Source organism: Bombyx mori, chromosome 4 (assembly GCF_030269925.1).
Source record: "Bombyx mori chromosome 4, ASM3026992v2".
NCBI lineage: Eukaryota > Metazoa > Arthropoda > Insecta > Lepidoptera > Bombycidae > Bombyx > Bombyx mori.
Genome location: NC_085110.1, coordinates 7,248,699 through 7,269,808, shown reverse-complemented (window position 1 = coordinate 7,269,808; position 21,110 = coordinate 7,248,699). Strand labels below are relative to the sequence as shown.

Here is a 21,110-nt window from a genome sequence, read left to right as displayed (position 1 = left end):
GATTCGAACCCGCGACCCCCTAGTGTAGTGACCATGTCACTTACCACTACACCGGACGGACGTTTAAAAATGTTTAAAAATGTTTCGAGATTGGCGTAATTTTTATTCATTATTCACGTTCCTACTAAACACATGAAACTTATTTCGTAAATACAATGCAATCTCGGACTTGTTTTTTTGTGAATATGAAAATAGTTTAGTTCAGTACATAACCTTGAATAGAACAATGTCTCGAATCTCTTATACCATTGTTACGAATTTTCTTTATACATTGAGAATTAAATGTTACTGGAAAAGCCAAGGCCATAAATCTGTTTGACTTACATCTAAAGTACACGAAGTGGCTTATCAAAATTTATTACTTCTGTACTATATAATAAATGCACATTTATGTTTATCTATTAACTTGGTTAAAATAACACGTTTTATTATTTATTCACCACACGATGCTTATTTTTGTACTCTGATTAACATTATCACACAATAAACAAATAACGCTTTTCTACAAAAGATATATTACAAGAAATCTTTTAAACCAAGTTAAAAATATCATTACGAAGTGTTTTTGAATACAAAGGCGAGTTAAATGACCTTGCGAATGCCGTGATACGACAATTATCACGCATCGCAGACTTCAGCTGTTTGAGGGCGCGGGATTAAAAATATTATGTCAGACAGACAGATCATGTTATACAAATTTTATATTAACTGGGTACGAAATTGTAACTTCATTCAAAGCGATTCATCGAAACAATTTATAATAGGATTTTGTAAACGAGGCCGTCTGGCGTTCATAGTATCTGTATTAGTAATATATAAAAAAAAATACTTTTTATTGCTTAGATAGGTGGACAAGCTCACAGCCCACCTGGTGTTAAGTGGTTACTGGAGCCCATAGATATCAACAACGTAAATGCGCCACCCACCTTGAGACATAAGTTCTAAGGTCTCAGGTATAGTTACAACGGCTGCCCCACCCTTTGAAACCGAAACGCATTACTGCTTCACGGCAGAAATAAGCAGGGTGGTGGTACCTACGCGCGCGGACTCTCAAGAGGTCATGCCACCAGTAAATTATATTAATCATAGATGATTTTTTTTGGTTGCCCACCGGAATTAAGCCAGAATCAGTACTTTAATAGTTTAATTTTCCGTTGCAGCAACAAAGGGTAGAGTACTTCATATACAAAGACCACATCTCAGTGGACGACCTCGGTATCACGGCCAAGGAACACGACCAGCACAAATTTACCATTTGGTATAAGAAGAGAAACCTGAAGTCCTATAAGCTGGAGACGAATGATCCAGTCATCAGGAATTCTTGGGTCCAGGATATAACATCACTACTGTGGGAACAGGCTATGCAAAAGAAAGGTGAGTTAGAATTTTTCGTTAAATCAGACGACGACTTTTTTCATTATTTTGGAGACTACTTCAAAACATAGTATTTTTTTTATTATTTTTTTATTGCTTAGATGGTTGGTCGAGCTCACAGCCCACCTGGTGTTAAGTGGTTACTGGAGCCCATAGACATCTACGACGTAGACGCGCCACCCACCTTGAGATACAAGTTCTAAAGTCTCAGTAAAGCTACAACGGCTGCCCCATCCTTCAAACCGAAACGCATTACTGCTTCACGGCAGAAATAGGCAGGGCGGTGGTACCTATCCGCGCGGACTCACAAGTGGTCCTACCACCAGTAAGAAAGTAGTAGATTGAAAACCTCACAAGTTTTTAATCTGATAGTACGTTAAAAGGAAAATTTTTGATTTTTTAAAAGAGGAAACATAAACAAAATGAGATAAAGTTTAATACAGATATCATACATTCGATAATACATATATCGAAAAGCGATTTCTCAATCATTTTTCTCAATATTTTGCAAACGAAAAATTGATTATCATTGTGCACTCTTAATACAATAAGTACACATTATACATGAATAAATGAATTCTGATTATTGAGTATTTAATGATTTTATATAAATCAATGTCATTAATTATGGTATGTACACGAACAATACCGTGCTTTTGTCTTAGTAATTGAAAAATACAAAAAGCTTTGGTATTTTTTTTGTTACATATTTTAAATAGAGAATTTATATGGAGAATGAGTTCGAATTTATAACATCACAATTGAATTTTAGGTTGCGTCAACAAATGCATTCAGTAATAAACATTGTAGGGATAATGGGATATACTCTACTGTGACAAAGCTGTTGTAATCCATGCCAGAGTCCGGTATTAGGACAAATCTGAAACCAAATTCAAATCATTTTATATTTGACCAATAAAACCTAAAAAATAATTAATGCTAATAAAACTTTTTTTTACCAGTGTACACGCGCGAAAGTTCACCTGCGGCTATATTCAGACTCTCCAAGTTGCGTCGGTCGTATTGTAATGAGCGATTTAGTGGGCAACTTCATTTCTGTTGATTTTGTGTCACGGTGCACGCGCATCGTAAAATTTCACTCTCATCAATTTTTCATAACGCACCTAAAGACGTATAACTTCAAAAACACTCAGAATCTCGGTTCTCTGAGGTTTTCAACGAGGAACCTTCAGTCGAATTAACATTAAAGCATTAGACGAACATCAAAGACACGCCAGCTTAATATCCATTTATTGTGAAGTTCCAAACTCTGGCGTTATCTTTCACTCAAAGAAATTCGTCGGGTCCATCTGGCACGCAGGCCGTACTGCTAACTAATTCCCGCATAGTTAATGCGAACAAACTTTTTAATTGATCGTCATCTGCTCTCCGTGTTTATACGTGACGAAGGAAATGACGGTCTTTGTCGTTTGATGACGCACTCTGGGGTCGACGACACGGACTTTTTTTATTGGACGGTAACACTTGCATGTGCAACGAGAACGATCTGTGGGAACTGTGATGGATTGTAAATTTGTTTTAACTGTCACTGGCATTAAAAATACGTTGTTGGCGTTTTGTGACGTCACTCAACCAGCAGCGGCAATAGAAAACAAGCCAATAAAATACTATGGCAATTTCGCGCGCGTGTTATGATTTTATCTATGTATTTCTTGTTGTCGTCGTCGGAGTAAGCCCTATTATCTCGTCTCAACGACCTTCTTTCGGATTATTAGATAGGCACGCAAGGGAATCCAACGTCGAAAGTGCGATCGTTTTGAAATCGTGACGTTACGGCGCCATACTCCTCGCGGAGATAACACCGATAAGAGTAAAATGGTGTTTAAATCTTACTGAAAACTCGTTTCATTGTTACCTAATGGTGTTTAGCGATGATTGCTGTTCCCCTTGTATTAGTACTAATGTACAATAGGCTTTTGTCTATCGCAAAATACCATTATACTTCGTCGTGGTTTATGTCTGACTCACTCGTAGGTAATTGTGACCGAGACTTATGAATTGTTATTTTGTTCATTAAATACTCGTAGTTTAACTCAGATTCATTCAAACTCTAAGTCATTTGAAATTGAATCATTTTGATTGATATAACGGATTTATTTTCCTTTTATTTTTGTTTCAAGGTAAATGTGCGATTTATATTTGAATCAGTCAAACACACATACTTATTAGCCTATACAATAATATTATTATTATGTTATATTATAATCATATAATATTTGTTAATTGAATTGTCACTAACACCATACATGGAAAATAATAATATTATATGTAGCTTAAAAACTAAAAAGTGCACTTAAATAGCAACTAAATGAATATTAATTTCATTTTTGTTTATCCTGTTGATACTGGTCAAGAAAATAGAGCGAAGCTATAAAATTATCAATGTCATAATTTTTTAATACGCTTTTATTATTAGCTTCAGACGTATGTATGTTTGTAACGGAATCTTTGAACATGATTTTGACCCCCTTCAAAACGTCGGATTAACTCGAAATTTGGTATACTTACTAACGACCGATGATAATACAATAATAAAAAAAAAATTGAAAAAATTGAAATTCAACTAAAAAATGAAAAATTAATAATAGTTTAAAAAAAAACTAACAAAATACGCTTTTATAGAAAATACAACTAAAAAATAGAAAATAAATTTTAATAAATTTGAATTAAAAATAGTATAAGAAAAAATGATTTTATGGTAAAAAAAACGTGGGGTGCATGGTATCAGTAGTTATAAATATTTTATGAACAGATATGAGTAGAAGGGTTAGTTTTTTTAAACTATTATTTATTTTTTAATCCATAGGCGAATGACTTGAAGGCGTTGAAAATGACGTTCATAGATTCCTTTATATACAAACAGACATACGAAACTAATAAAAACATATTATAAACAGCAAATTTATAGACGGACAGATTATTGTGAACGGACTCTTTAAAACAATATACCGAGGGGTGAAAGCTATTTTGTTTAAGCGACATTTGCAACTTTACAGGAGAGCCATTAATAAAATTTGGAAATAAAATCATATCAAAAAATCAAAATCTTCCATTTGACTCCATGCAGAGGAGGGCCGTTCGGATTGTCGATAATCCCATTCTCACGGATCGTTTGGAACCTCCGGGTCTGCGGAGGGACTTCGGTTCCCTCTGTATTTTGTACCGTATGTTCCATGGGGAGTGCTCTGAGGAATTGTTCGAGACGATACCGGCATCTCGTTTTTACCATCGCACCGCCCGCCACCGGAGTAGAGTTCATCCATACTACCTGGAGCCACTGCGGTCATCCACAGTGCGTTTCCAGATATCTTTTTTGCCACGTATCATCCGGCTATGGAATGAGCTCCCCTCCGCGGTGTTTCCCGAACGCTATGACATGTCCTTCTTCAAACGAGGCTTGTGGAGAGTATTAAGCGGTAGGCAGCGGCTTGGCTCTGCCCCTGGCATTGCTGAAGTCCATGGGCGACGGTAACCACTCACCATCAGGTGGGCCGTATGCTCGTCTGCCTACAAGGGCAATAAAAAAATAAAAACTTCTTCAGCTATTTCAATGGAATAAACTTTATTGAAGTTTAAGTAAAACATCGAAAGCTAATACCTAATAAAACGCTCCTTTAATTACAAAGATAAATCGCCTTTTCGCATTAAAAGTGTACAATTTCCAAAAATATTCGAAATTGAGTTAATATGCGTAAACATTTGGTATCACCAGAAATTTTCTCATAAATACTGTTAACAGAGCTTAGTTTAGTTTTAGTTTATTTATTTATTTAGTTTACCTATGTTTTGACTTAACAAAATTAATACATAATTTTATCTTACTTTAAAAGACAGATAATGTAACTGGTAAAAAAATAAATGTTACAAAGATGATTAATATTAAAAATATTACATGTTAAACCTTTAAAACCCTCTCCTGTAAAATTAGTAAGTTGTGAGATTATACAGTTTTAATGCGAGAAGACGAAATGTCGCGTATTTAGCGCAATGTCGTTTATCCAAATAACCTTGCACCCCCTTGATATTATTATGACTTTTAATTAATAAGTTCCTACGACTATAATGTTTATTGGTTCTATTAGTTAGTTTATGTGTTGCTCATAACAAAGAAACGAAATTTAAATTTTGTTTTATTGTAATTTAGTAATATCATTGTAGATGGGAATCACCCCTAATATTTTTACTTCACTCAACGCTATATTTTTAGTTTTTATCTCTGTCGTCGCTGCCTCATTAAAATTCCACATTACACCCGAACTCCCTTTCCAATAGCGCGAGTGTGGCAAAAATTCAAATTAAAGAATGTACACTTTCCATACATTAGGGTGATTATACAAAAATTGGGTAACTCTATGTCATCAGCCAATATATACAAAGTCTTATTATATTTTATTGAAATACCAATTTATTTTAAAACAACGAAACGTCCTTTATTTGGTCACCCAATTTCACTTCTTTATTTTAAATACAAGTTAGTAAAAAAACCAAATTAATACTTAAAACGTCAGTCCTTTGGCATGTCACAATCCCGAAAACTAACAATCAAGTGACTATCCATTAAACATTATCATTGATTTAAGAAAACTTACTAATTTACTACAATCTGTGATGTACATAGTATTATATACTACAACTTTCATAATGCAATGTTCTCCATTTTATTTTAAAAAAAATAAGAAACTTTGTGTTCGTTTCATTGGTCAGTCCGTTGTGTGTTCTTTAAAATTTGAAAATCTCGCCAAATATCATCGAGTCAAGGTCAAATCCCTGTTTAAGCTTTAATGTTGATAATGAAGTTAGTGTCGGACCGCACAATTTGACGGTCGCCATAACTATATCAGTGCTTGGGTTGTGTTTGTCGTCTACACACGTGCGAAGCCAGTCAAAATTTCAGTCCTGTGGTGAGTCGTTATTTTCTTGTTAATGTGAGGTTTATTTTCATTTATACATAGTTAACTATGATTTGTTAAAATGTAGTTTGTTGATATTCGAAATTACCAAAAAAAAACATTAGTTCTGATTATAACCTCCAATTATGCCTTTTTCGTCAGTCCGTTGGCGTCAGTCCTTTGTTAGGTATCGCGTTAGAGGACTGACGTGTCTCCATAGTACGGTTTTTTTATATTGTTTTAGAGCGCATTTATCTTAATTGCTACCATGTATAAGCATTTCTATTTTATATTTCAGTGTAAAACATCATGCGACACTCTAAAAAACTAGGGAAGAAATATTAAAAAAAAAGAGAGAAGCCGGAAAGGCTCGCTTGGACAGAATTAAAAGTGATCCTATTAAATTAACGGAATACAAAAAAAAACCAAAATTTCAGTACTTAAGGGAAAAAAAGAAAGGACAAAGAAAAAATGTTAAAGACATGACACCAACCAACGAATAACTAGAAAAAAAAGGGAAAAAATATTCATACAGGCAAAGAAAACAGCTATTGAAACCAACCACTAATAATTTTATATGCCAGAATACTCCTCCACTAACTGACGACGAAATACGACCCATAGTTAATCAAGCAATCAGACCTGTTATTAACGAAGAACAAAGATCAAAAGAAGCCAAAAGGAGAAGTGAAAGACAGAGAAAATCTTGAAACAGGGAAATAAAAAAGATGGAGGCTATAGTTTCAAAGCTTAAAGCTAAACTAAATACTCAGCGTCAAAAATGTACGAGTCAAAAAACAGCTAAATTACTATTACTAAAAAAGTAATAAAATCTGTTAAAAAAACGCCAAAGACCGGAATTGAAGACATGAGAGACCAATATCTCATAAATAAAACAAAATATCATTATACAGCGGTCTGCTCTTCGGTTGATGATGAAGACGGTGAAGTAAGAGTAACTTTTCTCAAAATTTGTAATCACAATGGCACTCTGTTCAAAGTGGATGAAAAAGATGTATCAGATGTTCCCGTGGATCAAATAATAATAAAATAATAAAAAATACCCGTACCAAACCTCATTACAAAAGGGATGAGGGGTTTTTTACCAATTTAAGGATAAAATGATGTTTTCGAAAATATACATGTTTCCATTGTTTGTTGATTACTTGAACTTTTAAGTAAAACTAAGTAAAAGTAGTAAAAGCTAAGTGAATAACTTTACGTTAAATTTCAAAAGGCTGTATTGAAAATTGAGATAGTATTTTCTCCCAGTATTACATATAATATTAATAATTATTTTTAATTGTTACTAAGTGATTATAATACTTAAAAGACATGTGCCATTATTATTAAAAATAAGAGATTTGTATTATTTTTTATTAAATTTCATTATAATTCTTACAAAATTGTGTATTTTATCAGTACTATGTTAGCCTCGTCAGTCCCCTGGCAGTCAAATTCAGAAAATTTTAAATATCTCACAATCTATTTAAAAAAGTGACTGGCCCGATTTGGAAGAAGATAATCATTAGATTAGCCATCATATACACCCAAATTTGTAACAATTTGGTTTAATAACTATAGTAAACAAAATATCCTCAATAGTTACCCAACTTTTGTATAATCACCCATTACTAATAAGCTAACAATAAAATTATTACAATCTTGCTGTAAGACTGTGTTAAGAAACACTAGAAGTTAATGTAGTTAGATGATTTTAATAAAAAATATGATAATAGTGAACAGCAATTCTGATATTTGGTCTTTAGAATGTTCTGTTGCACAGTTTTAGAGAAAATCATCTACATTCATTTCGCGTTATGTAGCTAGCTTTCAAGTATTTATTGTCTTAAATCGTGTGCAATTCAATTTTTTTTTGTTTTGGTTCAAGATGTTTTGGCTGCATTATATTAGGTTGCATCATCAATGTATTTGCATTTATCATTTCGTAAAAGAATACACTTATATTGTGTATGTTCATACACATGTATGTTCATAGAATACACTTATATATTTAAGATTCAAATAATAAATGTTGTACATAAAAATTAAATGTCGCTTGTAATACACTTTAAAAACTTATTATGTTCAAATTAATGTTTAATTTATCGACTTAACCTTAATAAGTTTGGTTTAAATTCTGATTTACTCCAAGATTTTATTTGAGACAATTCAACTTAATAGGTATTGCCATAACACGAACGAATCAAATAGTGAGCGTATTCTAAATGTATTCTTAGAATATGAGTCTATCGAATTATTATCAGTTCAGTCAGGTGCGGCATCGATAAGCTGAATACACGGAAAATGTGTTTACAATTTATACCTACAGATGTACAGATAGTTTGTAGATATGAATGGTATGTCAGATCCGATTAAAAACATTATATTCGATTTGTCAGCCCCAAAATATTAATCGTAGAAGACATTTAATAGATACGACTGGTAGGACCTCTTTTGAGTCCGCACGGGTAGGTACCACCACCCCGCCTATTTCTGCCGTGAAGCAGTAATGCGTTTCGGTTTGAAAGGTGGGGCAGCCGTTGTAACTATACTGAGACCTTAGAACCTATATCTCAAGGTGGGTGGCGCATTTACGTTGTAGATGTCTATGGGCTCCAGTAACCACTTAACACAAGGTGGCCTGTGAGCTCGTCCACCCATCTAAGCAATAAAAAAAAATACGACAGTGAGCTCAGACGGCAAGTGATGGCGGGTGCCCTTTTAAACCTACCTTAGTACATTAAATCGCATTCAAGTTAAAATATGAACCACCTTGTTTTTCAAATCGGTACCCAACTAATCGGTTGTTGTAATTTTGAAAATATTTGTAGAACATTTTTGTTATTTCTTTAGGAACGGCAAATTCAAGAAAAATCCTCAAAGCTTCCGCAACGTGAAATATCTAGAACAACTTTTCACTGGTGTCGTATTTTGTTTTCAGAGCTTCTTCAACAGCAGCGAAGCAAACGGATATCGATGGTTTCAATGGACAGTCAAGCCTCCGTCGATTCGGAAAGGAACGATGACAAATGTAAGTGTTTCGGACCAAGAACAGCTATTACATACTCATTCACAAGTACTCCGATTGTATTGCATTGGAAGAGATATATATGTATATCGACGCTTGAAAGGCATACGTGACTAAGCGACAATAACGGCTTTGTATATAAATGATAGGCAATAACCATATTCGATGCGCAAAAAATATATATTTCTAGGTCTATTAAAATGATTTCAATCCTACAGCTAGATTATTTTTTTTTTCATTTATTACAACTTTAAATTAGTCTACTGTAAAGTTTACGCATTGTCGCTTAGTTACTTTTGCCTTTCAAGCGTCGATACATATAAATGTACATGATTACTTACATTGAGTGCCGTCACCAAATTTTATAGGGGTGATCACACCCTCCAAACCGATAGGAATAGATACCACGTTGGTCCTATCTACGTATAAATCATATGCAAATTGACATGAGTTTTTACCATCACACTTTAAACTATCGAATTGAGTAAAAATAAATTTGTAGAAGTCCGATTTTTGTCATCCAAGTGACTGTTTAGTTCTATACTTATTTGTATTGGTTATAAAGTTCAGAAATGAATTTTCCTCTTAAATGGTCTTCCCAATGGTGTGTTTTCCTCCACATATGTACAGATTTTGCGTTTTTGGTATTAAACGTGGTGCAGGCGTTGTTTCTATCAAATAGTTATATGCACCCTTCATTTTGCACCAAGTATGTAAAGTTTGAGTTAAAAATTCAATTAAATCAAAAACGAACAGATGTATATTGTCTAACAAATTTTCAATCAACATAATTATCAGAGAATTTTTTCAAAGTTATTACTTATCATTACGGAGACTCTTATATTTATTGTACTTACACTTACTTTAAGTAAATATTATCTAGGTATATGTGAACCATTATTATAATGAAACATTCGCCGCTTATTGCATTATAGAATACCTTTGCGACTTTATCCCGCATTCGCCTGTGAGTGGGTCCAAAAACAAAAATATTTGAATGTGTGAAATAAGAGAAAAGCGAAATTCGACTGATCTGTATTTTTTTTATTTGTTAACTAGTAGGCTATACTTACCATAATATACGTAATTGCTATAATATAACATTTTATAATATATTGTTATGTAGTACTATTGGATTTTTATCAAAAAACTTTTTTTTTCTTTCACTTGCTTTTTTTTTGTAGAAAATATTATTTTCAATCACTGTGTTTTTTAAAGTTGAGAATATTCCAGAAATTCTTTCAGGTATATTTTCTACTTCTATTGCATACATTTGCCAGCTTTTATACGAGTAGTAGCAACTGGTAATTTTCATTTCAACACACTCATTGCTCCTCCTTCGGTTAGTACTATTGTACTATTGATTCAACAAAACGCAAAAACATCTTTGAGGTTATTATTTCCCCTTTTGTGATTTGCGATAGTCTTAAGGAAAAAAATTGCCAAGACTTTTGTATAAGTAATTTAAATGGAGAAGCTTTTTAATAATTTTTTTAAACATTATTACATAGCCGTGTTTATATCTCATGTTTTATTAAATTTCTTCAATGTGCAGTGTACGTTATTATTCTTATTATTATTATACAAAAAAAGTATAATTTGTAAGGCATTGACTAAAAGTTTAATGTTGTATGTTTGTATTTCAATTTGATAATAATAACATACACTTGAAATGGTGAATCAGTCATAGCCAATAAACATATACTCGTATGTACATCAATTACAAGTAGTACATAGTTTTACCAAAGTTTTTCGTAAATATGACGTATGACGTAATATTTCGTATGACAGCTGTATGTGTATGTATGTGTAAGGCCAGTTTTTGTGGTTTCCGATTTTACAATTTGCTATTCAACAACTTATATGATTATTTAAATATTCCGTCTTTACCGCAGGTCTGTTAGATGGTTTCGTTCTAGTGAAGTTGCACCAATGAATTGCTTTGTAGGTCAGTACACTTTGGGCACGCTTCCAAATATTTGCAGTCATGTTTGTTTGGCTTTCATTATACACACCTTCTGGTCACATGCGTGTTTGTTCACGTGAACTATTTGCTTTACCTTGAAATGGAGCGGGACCATCATTACATTTACAATTGTACTCAATTCAAGACGGTTTTTTTTTTGCATTTAACAATATATTCTGATTCCGAGGTGAAGAAGTTTTGAACACAAATTGATTGAAATTTGACTAAAATGTATAATAAAAATGATTAATTATAATGATTAATAAATTTTCCGAAATTTTTATCAGGAAATTTTAAAACATCATCTGACACGTTATTAATTGGATACCATACCCGAAAAACGCTACAACGCGAATACCGCTGGTATTAGAGTGATTTTTATTGTCTTTGTAGACAGACGAGCATACGGCCCACATCGTATGTGGTTACCGTCATTCATTAATGTCACCAATGCCAGGAGTATAGCCAAGTCACGGCCTACCATTACCAAATATACCAAAGTTAGTTATTATAGTTTTGGAATAACAGTCCTTCAAAACAAAACGCATGACCGCTTTGTTTTTGAAACGGATCAGGGTAATGATCAGTTCGTAGTTACAACTCACCAATAAGTCAAGCTTTAATTACGAAAAGAAACTTTCTTATTACTCTTCGGCCTCCGTTAGTTGTTTTTCGGTTTATTGTGGGGAAAGTTCTCGCTATGTAAACAAAGCAATCTCATGGATTGAGTCTAGAGGCTTCCTTCGGTGACAGGTTTAATGGTGAATGATTGAGTTACTGCGTGCTAGGACTCTTATTGGGTGCCATTGTTTAAACTTTGATTTAACAGCCTCCTTTCTTCCTTCAGTGCTTTTAATGTCTTTACTTGCTATATTGCTTTCGTCTTTATCGAATAATTTAATCCAAGTCCTTAACGTACGGTTAATCTGAAGGTTTTTGAACAGACATTTCGAATATTCTCGACCAAATAAAAACGGTGTTAATGCTGTCGAAGTCTAGAGAGGTCTATAGAGACATGACATGTGGTCAAATTTTTTCAAATACTTTTTTGTGAATTTTGTGATTTCAATTCAGCTTAGGACATAGTATTGATTTAACATTCTGAAGGATTAAAACGATTTTCCTAACTTTTAAAAAGCTTTTCCAACAAATATATTTTCATATTTAAAATATTATACTACTGATGAATGTTTGTTATATAGCCGTTTTGTAGCTACATAAGATACATACGATGAGTTCGATGAGCAAGACTGTATTAGTCTTCAAGTCAGTCTATTAATTACGTGCAGTATCTATTGTGTGTACGTACTTAAAAGTGATAACCCATGAGTATTAGCCGTAAGTTTTGACAATCAACGCGGAGCAAGCGCTTATTAAGGTTTAGAAATATCATTCCACTAGCCGTACTCGCTCGCTTCGCTGGGCATTTAAAATTAACATTATTATTTATTGTCATTACTATTAGGGAGTCCAACACTTATATAAATATTAGCCTATCCATTAATTACATATATTTTCTACATGGATACCAAGTTTCAATTCAATCGGATGCATGGTTCAGTAGTTATAACGGAACATCCGTAAAAACCACTGTAGATTTATATATTAGTATAAATAGTCAATAGTCAATTATGTTTTAATTTTCAACTTTACGAATATTTCGTTTTCAGATAATTCACTGCGCGGTGTCCCGGGTGAGGTTCGCCGTTCCGGTGATAAGAAAGTGCGTAGGACAACTTGGTACTGCGAATGAAAACAATAGTCGTATTTTATTATGTGTGTGTAATTTTTTTAAATTTTTTTTTATTGTTTAGATGGGTGGACGAGCTCACAGCCCATCTGGTGTTAAGTGGTTGCTGGAGCTCATAGACGTTTACAACGTAAATGCGCCACCCGCCTTGAGATATAAGTTCTAAGGTCTCAATATAGTTACAACGGCTGACCCACCCTTCAAACCGAAACGCATTACTGCTTCACGGCAGAAATAGGCAGGATGGTGGTACCTACCCACGCGGATTCACAAGAGGTCCTACCACCAGAGTAAAAATAAGTAGTTTATTAAAATATCATAAATTAATTAAGTCAAAAACGTAATTGCTTGTGCAATGAATATTATAAAATTGTTGCTTAAATTGTGATTTTGTAAATTTCATCAGCAACATTTTAACTTATACATATCGTAAGTTTCAGAAAATAAAATGTTAAATTTTCAAAAAAATTACGACCAAGCTTTAGGACGACCTCGGAGTTGTTAATTATTTGCGTGTCGAGACGAGAGTGTGATGATGAGCTTTCTAATTTTGACATCTAGACTCTAAATAGTTGGAAACAGAAGAACTTCACATCACTAAGCAAAGTTACTAGCAGATACTATTAGAGGCTCACTGAAAAAAAAGTTCTAGCCAATTTCTGTTGAAGTCTCTATTTATTATGTATGTGTACTTACCGAGCTTGAAAAATTCAACTATTTTTTTGACGAAGCTTATATTTTGGTACTTGGATTCATTAAAAAGTAATCAGTCAACACACTAGTGAATAATGAAACATAATGAACACATTGAAACACAAGATTGAGAATCACGCTGAAGAAGTAATTACAAAAAAAAAATGAATTTAATTGACACCGTTACAAATAATAATAATAATAGTAATAATAATTAGTAAATTCCATTAAACTGTAATTAATTGCAAATTTACATCAAATTTAATGCACAATCAAATACATAATTTGCAATACAAAAATCATTTTAAATCAATATAACGTACATACATTCTTGGTTATGTGACAATAATAAATTTATATTACAAAGTATTAATAGTTTTAGTTTACGAGAATCTATTTGTAAAATCATAATAATAATACGATCCAAAGAGATATTTTATTGATGTCGTTGTAAAGTATACGAGAGACGTATACAATGTTTGGCTGTTTTAAAAAAAAAAAGCAATTTATGAGACTAGTTAAAATGTAGGTGCTTCGCTTGCGTTCAACAACAGTATGAATTGAAGTAACTAAGTTTTTTTTTTATTTTTTTTTATTGCTTAGATAGGTGGACGAGCTCACAGCCCACCTGGTGTTAAGTGGTTACTGGAGCCCATAGACATCTACAATGTAAATGCGCCACCCACCTTGAGATATAAGTTCTAAGGTCTCAGTATAGTTACAACGGCTGCCCCACCCTTCAAACCGAAACGCATTACTGCTTCACGGCAGAAATAGGCAGGGTGGTGGTACCTACCCGTGCGGACTCACAAGAGGTCCTACCACCAGTAATTACAGTAATTAAGTACCGAAAAATTGACATTGGTTATTTTCCTCTTTAAATTTATCATAAAATTAAATCGATTTCAATTATATGGAAGTACATAATTTTTATGAAGACAGTTTACACAAAAATGTATTAACTTATTTAGTTTTAATTGGTCTTCATAATATGATAGAGTATAATTAGTTAATTTTAATCAATACCTTGGTGGGAAATATAATTTGATTTTTAATGAAGTTAGTATCCGTTAAATAGTCATAACTTTATTATTGTTTAATAAACAATAATAAATTATTGTTGTAATAACAAAATATTGTTTAATAAACAATAATAATAATAATAATATATAAGGAACTTAATGTTTTTCACAAAGACCAAATATCACAAAATTGTAATATGTATTTACAAATAATTTAATAATTCGAGTGGTGCTTACGTCATTTGGAGATGTTAATTAGAAAAACGTACAGATTTCTGTCTTTTTGCGTTTTAACTGTATATAATGCAGGAATGTTCCAGTACGGTTATAAATAAAATATTACCAAAGTATCACAATATAATTTTTATGATACTTTCCGAGAATGTGATAAAATTTTATTTGAAATCGAATTAGGTTTAATTTTAAAAACGCAAATTTCAGTAATTATTTCATGTATGTTATATTATTTAGTGATAATGAGATGTATCATTTGTATATAATAACGCATCATAGCAATTTAGTTTTAAGACGATAAGCTCACTGCTAAAGATTAATATTATTCAGATAAACAAAACAATAGAAATAAAAGTCATTATGTTAATTATTGATTTTGTGTTTCATTATCGTGTCCCTTTTTTCTTATGAGATTTTCAAGTTTATTAAAAAAGTTGAATACATACCAGAACCGTGCACATAGTATATTTCTGAACTCATCCTAAAGTTTGTTTCTTAAAGTAGTTGCAGCATGAATTTTCACTTTGCAGATGCTATGAAAATATTTTCTTGCACGAGCCCGCCTCGAATATACATCTCAGTATAAAATTTTAAAGTTTAAGACAAGTATAAACATTTTACGTTTCACATTGAGTAGTTCTAAATCCTTTAGATATATCTTACCCGCCGTAAACTGAGATCACAGTATTTCCTCTTGTCAATTACGGGCGAGCTGCATTCCTACGTGTTGTTTTTATGTGGCGGAGATAATTTCCGAGAAAAGTAGGATAGGAGATCTTCGTATTTTTATGTTTTCCAGTTTAAATCCGGCAGACTTCATTCGAGCAATCTCGTTAAAAATGGACTCATTGTCGTAAAAAAAACACAAAAAAAAAAACGTGAAATAAAGTAATGAACTATGTTCAGTGGAGATCCGCAATGCGAAAAATTACAGCCACGGCTGCGAAGTGGGGCGGAATATTCTACCTGAAGGCTAAATTTTATTGCCTCGCGCTGTTTTCGAACAATTGCATTAATAGTGTATCAAAGGCGCGCCCCGCCGGCATCTTTACGGCTGTGGAGCGGCGCGGGATACAATTAAAGTTTTAATATTTTAACGTAGTAGAATCACAGTTTGGACCAGAGCTCCACCTCTGCTAAGCTGAACCAATTAAATCCTCGAAAACGGCTCGTAATTTAAGGAAACCCTTCATGAAGCAATTTTAATGACAGCTATTTTTAAAAGCTTTATTACGTTCTTTTTGTTCTGGCAAATACGTGGGTCTGTTCTTTTTGGTACTTTTGTTAGATGCGGTAATTAAACTGATTACAAATGGTGATATTAACTTGTCTTACTTTTTATTTATTGCGGACTGAGGATGTTGTTGACGATGGGCAGCAAGCCGTCATCCCGTCCAGTGTTATCTGTGTGCTTAGTGCGAGTTTCTTAACGTTGTCGATAGCGTAGAAGTTAAGCCAATTTTGTATGCAGTTGGAACAGCGCCCCTAGCGGTAAACGTACGCAAACGATCCCATTCCATACAAATATGAGCTAACTTTTACGCTATCGAGAACGTTAAAAAACTCACACTAAGCACATTAGTTATCAGAAATCACCGACTCCACAAAGTAAATGCCATTACTAATTGAATAGCTAAGGTCACTTTACCAAAACTTTCGATTTCAAACTCATTTTAGAGTGTTTTAATTTTATACTAGAGAAAGAGGACACTGAATTGGATAATGACGTCAAAAATCAAGTGTGTGTGGCATACAAAGTGTAGAATAACACTCGTTTTGCGGGAAAATGACCGCACAATATCTACCGATAGCTGTAAGCACTCATGTAAGAAATAAAGTACCCTGCCGAAACTGAAATAGGAGTATTTTATACCACCAGGTTGAAGCTAATGGAAATTTTAACAAGACAAAATGTCAATACTAAAAATAAAATTTTAGAAAATGTAGGGAGAAGAGAAATTACACATTAAATGAATCTATATCTCAGTGATTGTTGTGGTGCCAGTTGTTGCAGGTGTACCTTCGATAACCTAGATTTCGGGCGACAGCTGATTTTCGTGTTACAATGACTACCTACAAAAAAACTTAATAAATAACCCTTTCTTAACACGAGCCGTCCGGTCACCGTCCTCGTCGAACCCGTCGCTTGCGACGAAGGGCTCGACGAGCGAATTAACCCATAGACACAGCCCACTGAGTTTCTCGCCGGATCTTCTCAGTGGGTCGCGTTTCCGATCCGGTGGTAGATTTTGCGAAGCACTGCTCTTGCTAGGGTCAATGTTAGCAACACTTCGGTTTGAGCCCCGTGAGCTCACCTACACACGTTAATCATAAATGTTGAAATAGTTGTCGAAGTTGAATAGTTGAAAACTACTGAAAACATAAGCATGTGTCTGTCGAAAGCTGGATACCATGCCAGTTACCAAATTTTTGACACGATATCATTAAATAAAAATAGTAATAAAATACACCATAATAAATTGATCTCCTTTTTATCTTTAATTGAGGTCTGGAGCGTACTTGATATTCGAATATCGTAGCATCTAAAAACTGAAATATTCAATTGTGATGTTCTGTGTATTTTGTGTAGGTGTTCGTTACAAAGAGCAAAATGACGTCTCAGCGGATGGGGAGGTTTACGGCGCTATTTCTCTAAGCCCGACTTGTTTCGACAGGAGTTCTTGGCGGCATCTTTAAAACTCCCTTGAGGGTTTATTTATATATTCGCAGCACGGAGTCGGCAACAAAACTGCGTTATCCTGGTCATTATTTAGTCATCGCCGGGCCTTTTCGTCCGCTCTGGGAAAATAAAATGCAGCTCAATGACTGGAGTGTGTTGCAATTTTATGCACACTGTAAAGCATCGTATTGTGTGTCGGGGCCTACATGCTTTTATTTATCGACAATTCATTTAGTTTTACGTCTCGTCGAGAGACATATTATTGGCATTGCAAATAAGTTCACCGCAAAGAAAGTGGAAAATCTATTGATACCGAAATTTTCTCATTTTAGGTTAGAAACTAGGGAGCTATGAAGGAAAATGAGCTTAACTTTAACAAGTGCGGGAGAGATCGCATGTCTTGAGAATTAAAAAAAAAAACAGATAGTGTATTACGATTTAGACCGTGACCACAAATTGTTTTCAGAATCCAAATTTCCGTGAAGTATGTTGATACGACCTATTAGAAAGATCTGTGTACCGGATAGTATCTTTCGAGCTTTATTTAACAGGTGCTTCGAGAAACATTAGTTGGTCTGGTCGTTGCTGGTTACGAGCGGGCATTTTATGAGTCGGCTCCGGGCGACACCGCTAAATCTCCTTATTTCTCCGGGAAAACATAAACCGGACCTCGGCAAAAATTAATTGGCTCCCACGCTCTTTCTTACCGGACATTAAGTATTTCGGGTTTATTGTTTTACGTGCCATTACGTGATACATAAACTCTAGTTTTGTATCACAGGGAAGTTTTATTTATATATATCTTTGTTTTCTAATAATTTGACATATTTTATTTTAAATACATATTATGCAACACGCAGGGGCGTACTGTGAACCTGCACGGGTGAGTACCAGCGAAGTCTCAAATTCGCGTTTTACAGAGACAGCAGATATAAAATAAGTTTTATGGCCGTCTATGGTCTACAGTAACCTTCAGGGACCAGTACTGCCATAAACGGTATACTTTTAAACAGGAATAATACTAATACTAGGATAAATTTCTACCCTTGAAACTTATACCAAATGTTATCCGTGAATGGACATGGGTACTGGCACGTTCGTATCTATTCTATGAGCTGTATGTAAAATTACATCAAAATACTATCAAAACTTACGTTCCGTCAAAACGATGTTATTATTGTGAGACATGGTCAGGTGAACAAGCTATACAAAATGGTAAACTACACTAGTTTCATTTTTATGTGGAAGTTAAATTCGGCGTGTTGCTAAAATGGCGGACCGCAAACATTGGGCACAGCTACTGTTGCAGTACTGTCCGTAAACCAGGTTTCTTTGTAAGCAAACGGAGTTCAACTTAAAATAAACACTACACCTTTGCATTAAGGTGTAAATTTGTTCGAAGACGCAGCGGATGCTGCGGTTGCATCGCAGCGTCGTAACTCACGCGTGGCGATTTTATTTTAGTCTTCATAAAAACAGCTTTCTTTCACCTGGCACTTCTTAAACTTACCGACGAATACACTTCATTAAGACAGCGGTGTTTGTTATGTAGTAAAACTTTATAGTCTAGAAAACTTTTAGACAAACGATCTTTACTTTGGATTGGAATAAGAATCTACAAGCGAATCTTGGTGAATAAAATTAAAGTCATTCGATTTGTTTTGGCTCGCAGGTCTGCTTACATGACACTTTCATATTAGTTCGATTCTTCTACATCTACATTGAAGATCAGCGGAGATCACAGATGTGACCCTGCAACAGCAACACCCCAGATTAGCTTTTGGACTTCTTCCAATAATAGACTCACCTGTTCAAGTCTGCAAAATAGTTTGAGAGGTGTATTTTTTCTATACGATAAAAAGTTTTCTGTGTAATAAGACGATAACAAATTTTTATATTACATACTAACAATTAATTGATGATTGTAATGGTTTATCACTTTGGCGTTAACCACTCAAAAGAAATGTTTTTGTACTTGTTTATTCGCTATCCATGTAGTCGCACGTAATTTTTATTTGAGGTTCTGGAAACCGTGTACTTGTTAGAGCTTTGGGGAAGGTTTTTATCATAGTATTGTCAAGATGCGAAATATCAGTGCGATTAGATTCAACGAATTTGTATATCTAATTCATGTATTTTGCTGCAGTCATCGAGGTGTATTGGGCTTGGTTTTAGTCGTTTGATAATGAGGAGCTTCAGAATAAAACAGATAAAGAAAAAAAAAATTTGGATGATTACAAAATAATATTAGTTTCTAAGAATCTATAATTTAAATATTAACGAACTACAATCTACAATCTACAACTTTATTGCTGTTGGCACCACAGTTTCGATAGCTAAATTACAGATATGTTATGGTTTATGTTCACATTAGTGTGTTATGAGAAGGTTTTTAGAAGATTTTGTCATTTTTGGAAAGTATTAACTTAAGATGACTGCAGATGTGTAAGAGACAAACTAATTGACTTATTGGTTTCATTCGTTCCTATCGTTCCTTTATTATAAATCAGTACATAACAGAAGCGTAAGAGACGATATTACAAAATTGTCATTAAGTCAGTCTTATTTCAAGGCGAACGCGGCCTACGGTTTGTTCAGATTACGACATGCTGTTATTGATTTCTTATTGAGCTCAAGGACCCCTTCATAGAAAGCGGAGCCCTTGGAAACTACAAAATGAATACCAATTCACCTTGAGACATGAAGTCAATCGCAGTTCCATAGGAATAATGATTATTTGCCCTCTAATACAGGTTGTAGTACCATCCAGACTAATACAGACTCGAAAATCCTTCACGGTACTCAAAAGTAACATGGCACAGCTTTTGATATTTTATCGTTTGTATAATTCATCGTTTGAGTAAGAACGATTAAACCGTAAAAGCTCATAATTAGATCTTTACTGTATAATTTATTGAGGGGGAGGAGGGTGGTGGTGGAGTTATGTTTCCATAAAATTTCGCATTAAAAATTGCATAGAAGCAAGAGGCCAAGCAGCCTTTCCCGATTCGGGAACGAGCAGCTACCTCCGCCCATTTAAATGAACGCCATGAACATGATGCTTATCCTCGATGGGCCAACTGGTCTGTGGTTCCGTGTCAAAAGCCCAAGACAAAACAAAGATTAAATAAGAAGTAAAACAAGTTCACATCTTGGTTGACAGAAGAAGTGAACGTTGGTTTGCTCTCTGCTACAGTTTCTCTATCGTCATTCATTTCCAAAAGCAACTTTAAAAAGATAAATAATTATACGTCATCAGGTGTAGGGTAGATTGAGTTTCGAAATCAAGTAGCCTGGATGCAAGATCCAACTGAAGTAAGAAAATCGGTTACAGAAAACTGAAGACCCACCGGTCGGCATACCCCATATGAGGAGCTTATTAACCGATACTGTGAGGGATTATGGTGGTCTTTAGGTTCATCCAGATTATCCAGGGTCACGATGTTTATT

General features: G+C 34.1%; 1 protein-coding gene and 2 long non-coding RNA genes across 4 annotated transcripts in view; 2 read left to right on the top strand and 1 right to left on the bottom strand.

Moving 5' to 3' along the window:
- The window catches only part of LOC101742987 (FYVE, RhoGEF and PH domain-containing protein 3), a 42,236-nt gene extending 26,882 nt beyond the window's left edge, over positions 1 to 15,354 (top strand). Inside the window, exons 6-9 of one of the 2 annotated variants that reach the window (XM_038021894.2) lie at positions 1,161 to 1,374; positions 9,229 to 9,318; positions 11,211 to 11,263; positions 12,952 to 13,092. In XM_038021894.2, the coding sequence (XP_037877822.1) occupies positions 1,161 to 1,374; positions 9,229 to 9,318; positions 11,211 to 11,251 (345 nt within the window). In that variant the 3' untranslated portion in view covers positions 11,252 to 11,263; positions 12,952 to 13,092. Of the gene's footprint in view, positions 1 to 1,160; positions 1,375 to 9,228; positions 9,319 to 11,210; positions 11,264 to 12,951 lie in introns of both variants that reach the window. The other variant, XM_038021893.2, reaches the window with a different exon arrangement.
- On the bottom strand, positions 1,789 to 4,290 carry LOC134198753 (uncharacterized). Its single transcript, XR_009972922.1, has 2 exons — positions 2,334 to 4,290; positions 1,789 to 2,254 (listed from the first exon to the last, which is right to left on the bottom strand). It is a non-coding gene; the product is annotated as an uncharacterized LOC134198753 (long non-coding RNA).
- LOC134198752 (uncharacterized) lies at positions 5,395 to 7,690 on the top strand. The gene is made up of 2 exons (XR_009972921.1): positions 5,395 to 6,296; positions 6,583 to 7,690. It is a non-coding gene; the product is annotated as an uncharacterized LOC134198752 (long non-coding RNA).
- Positions 15,355 to 21,110: the final 5,756 nt, after the last annotated feature.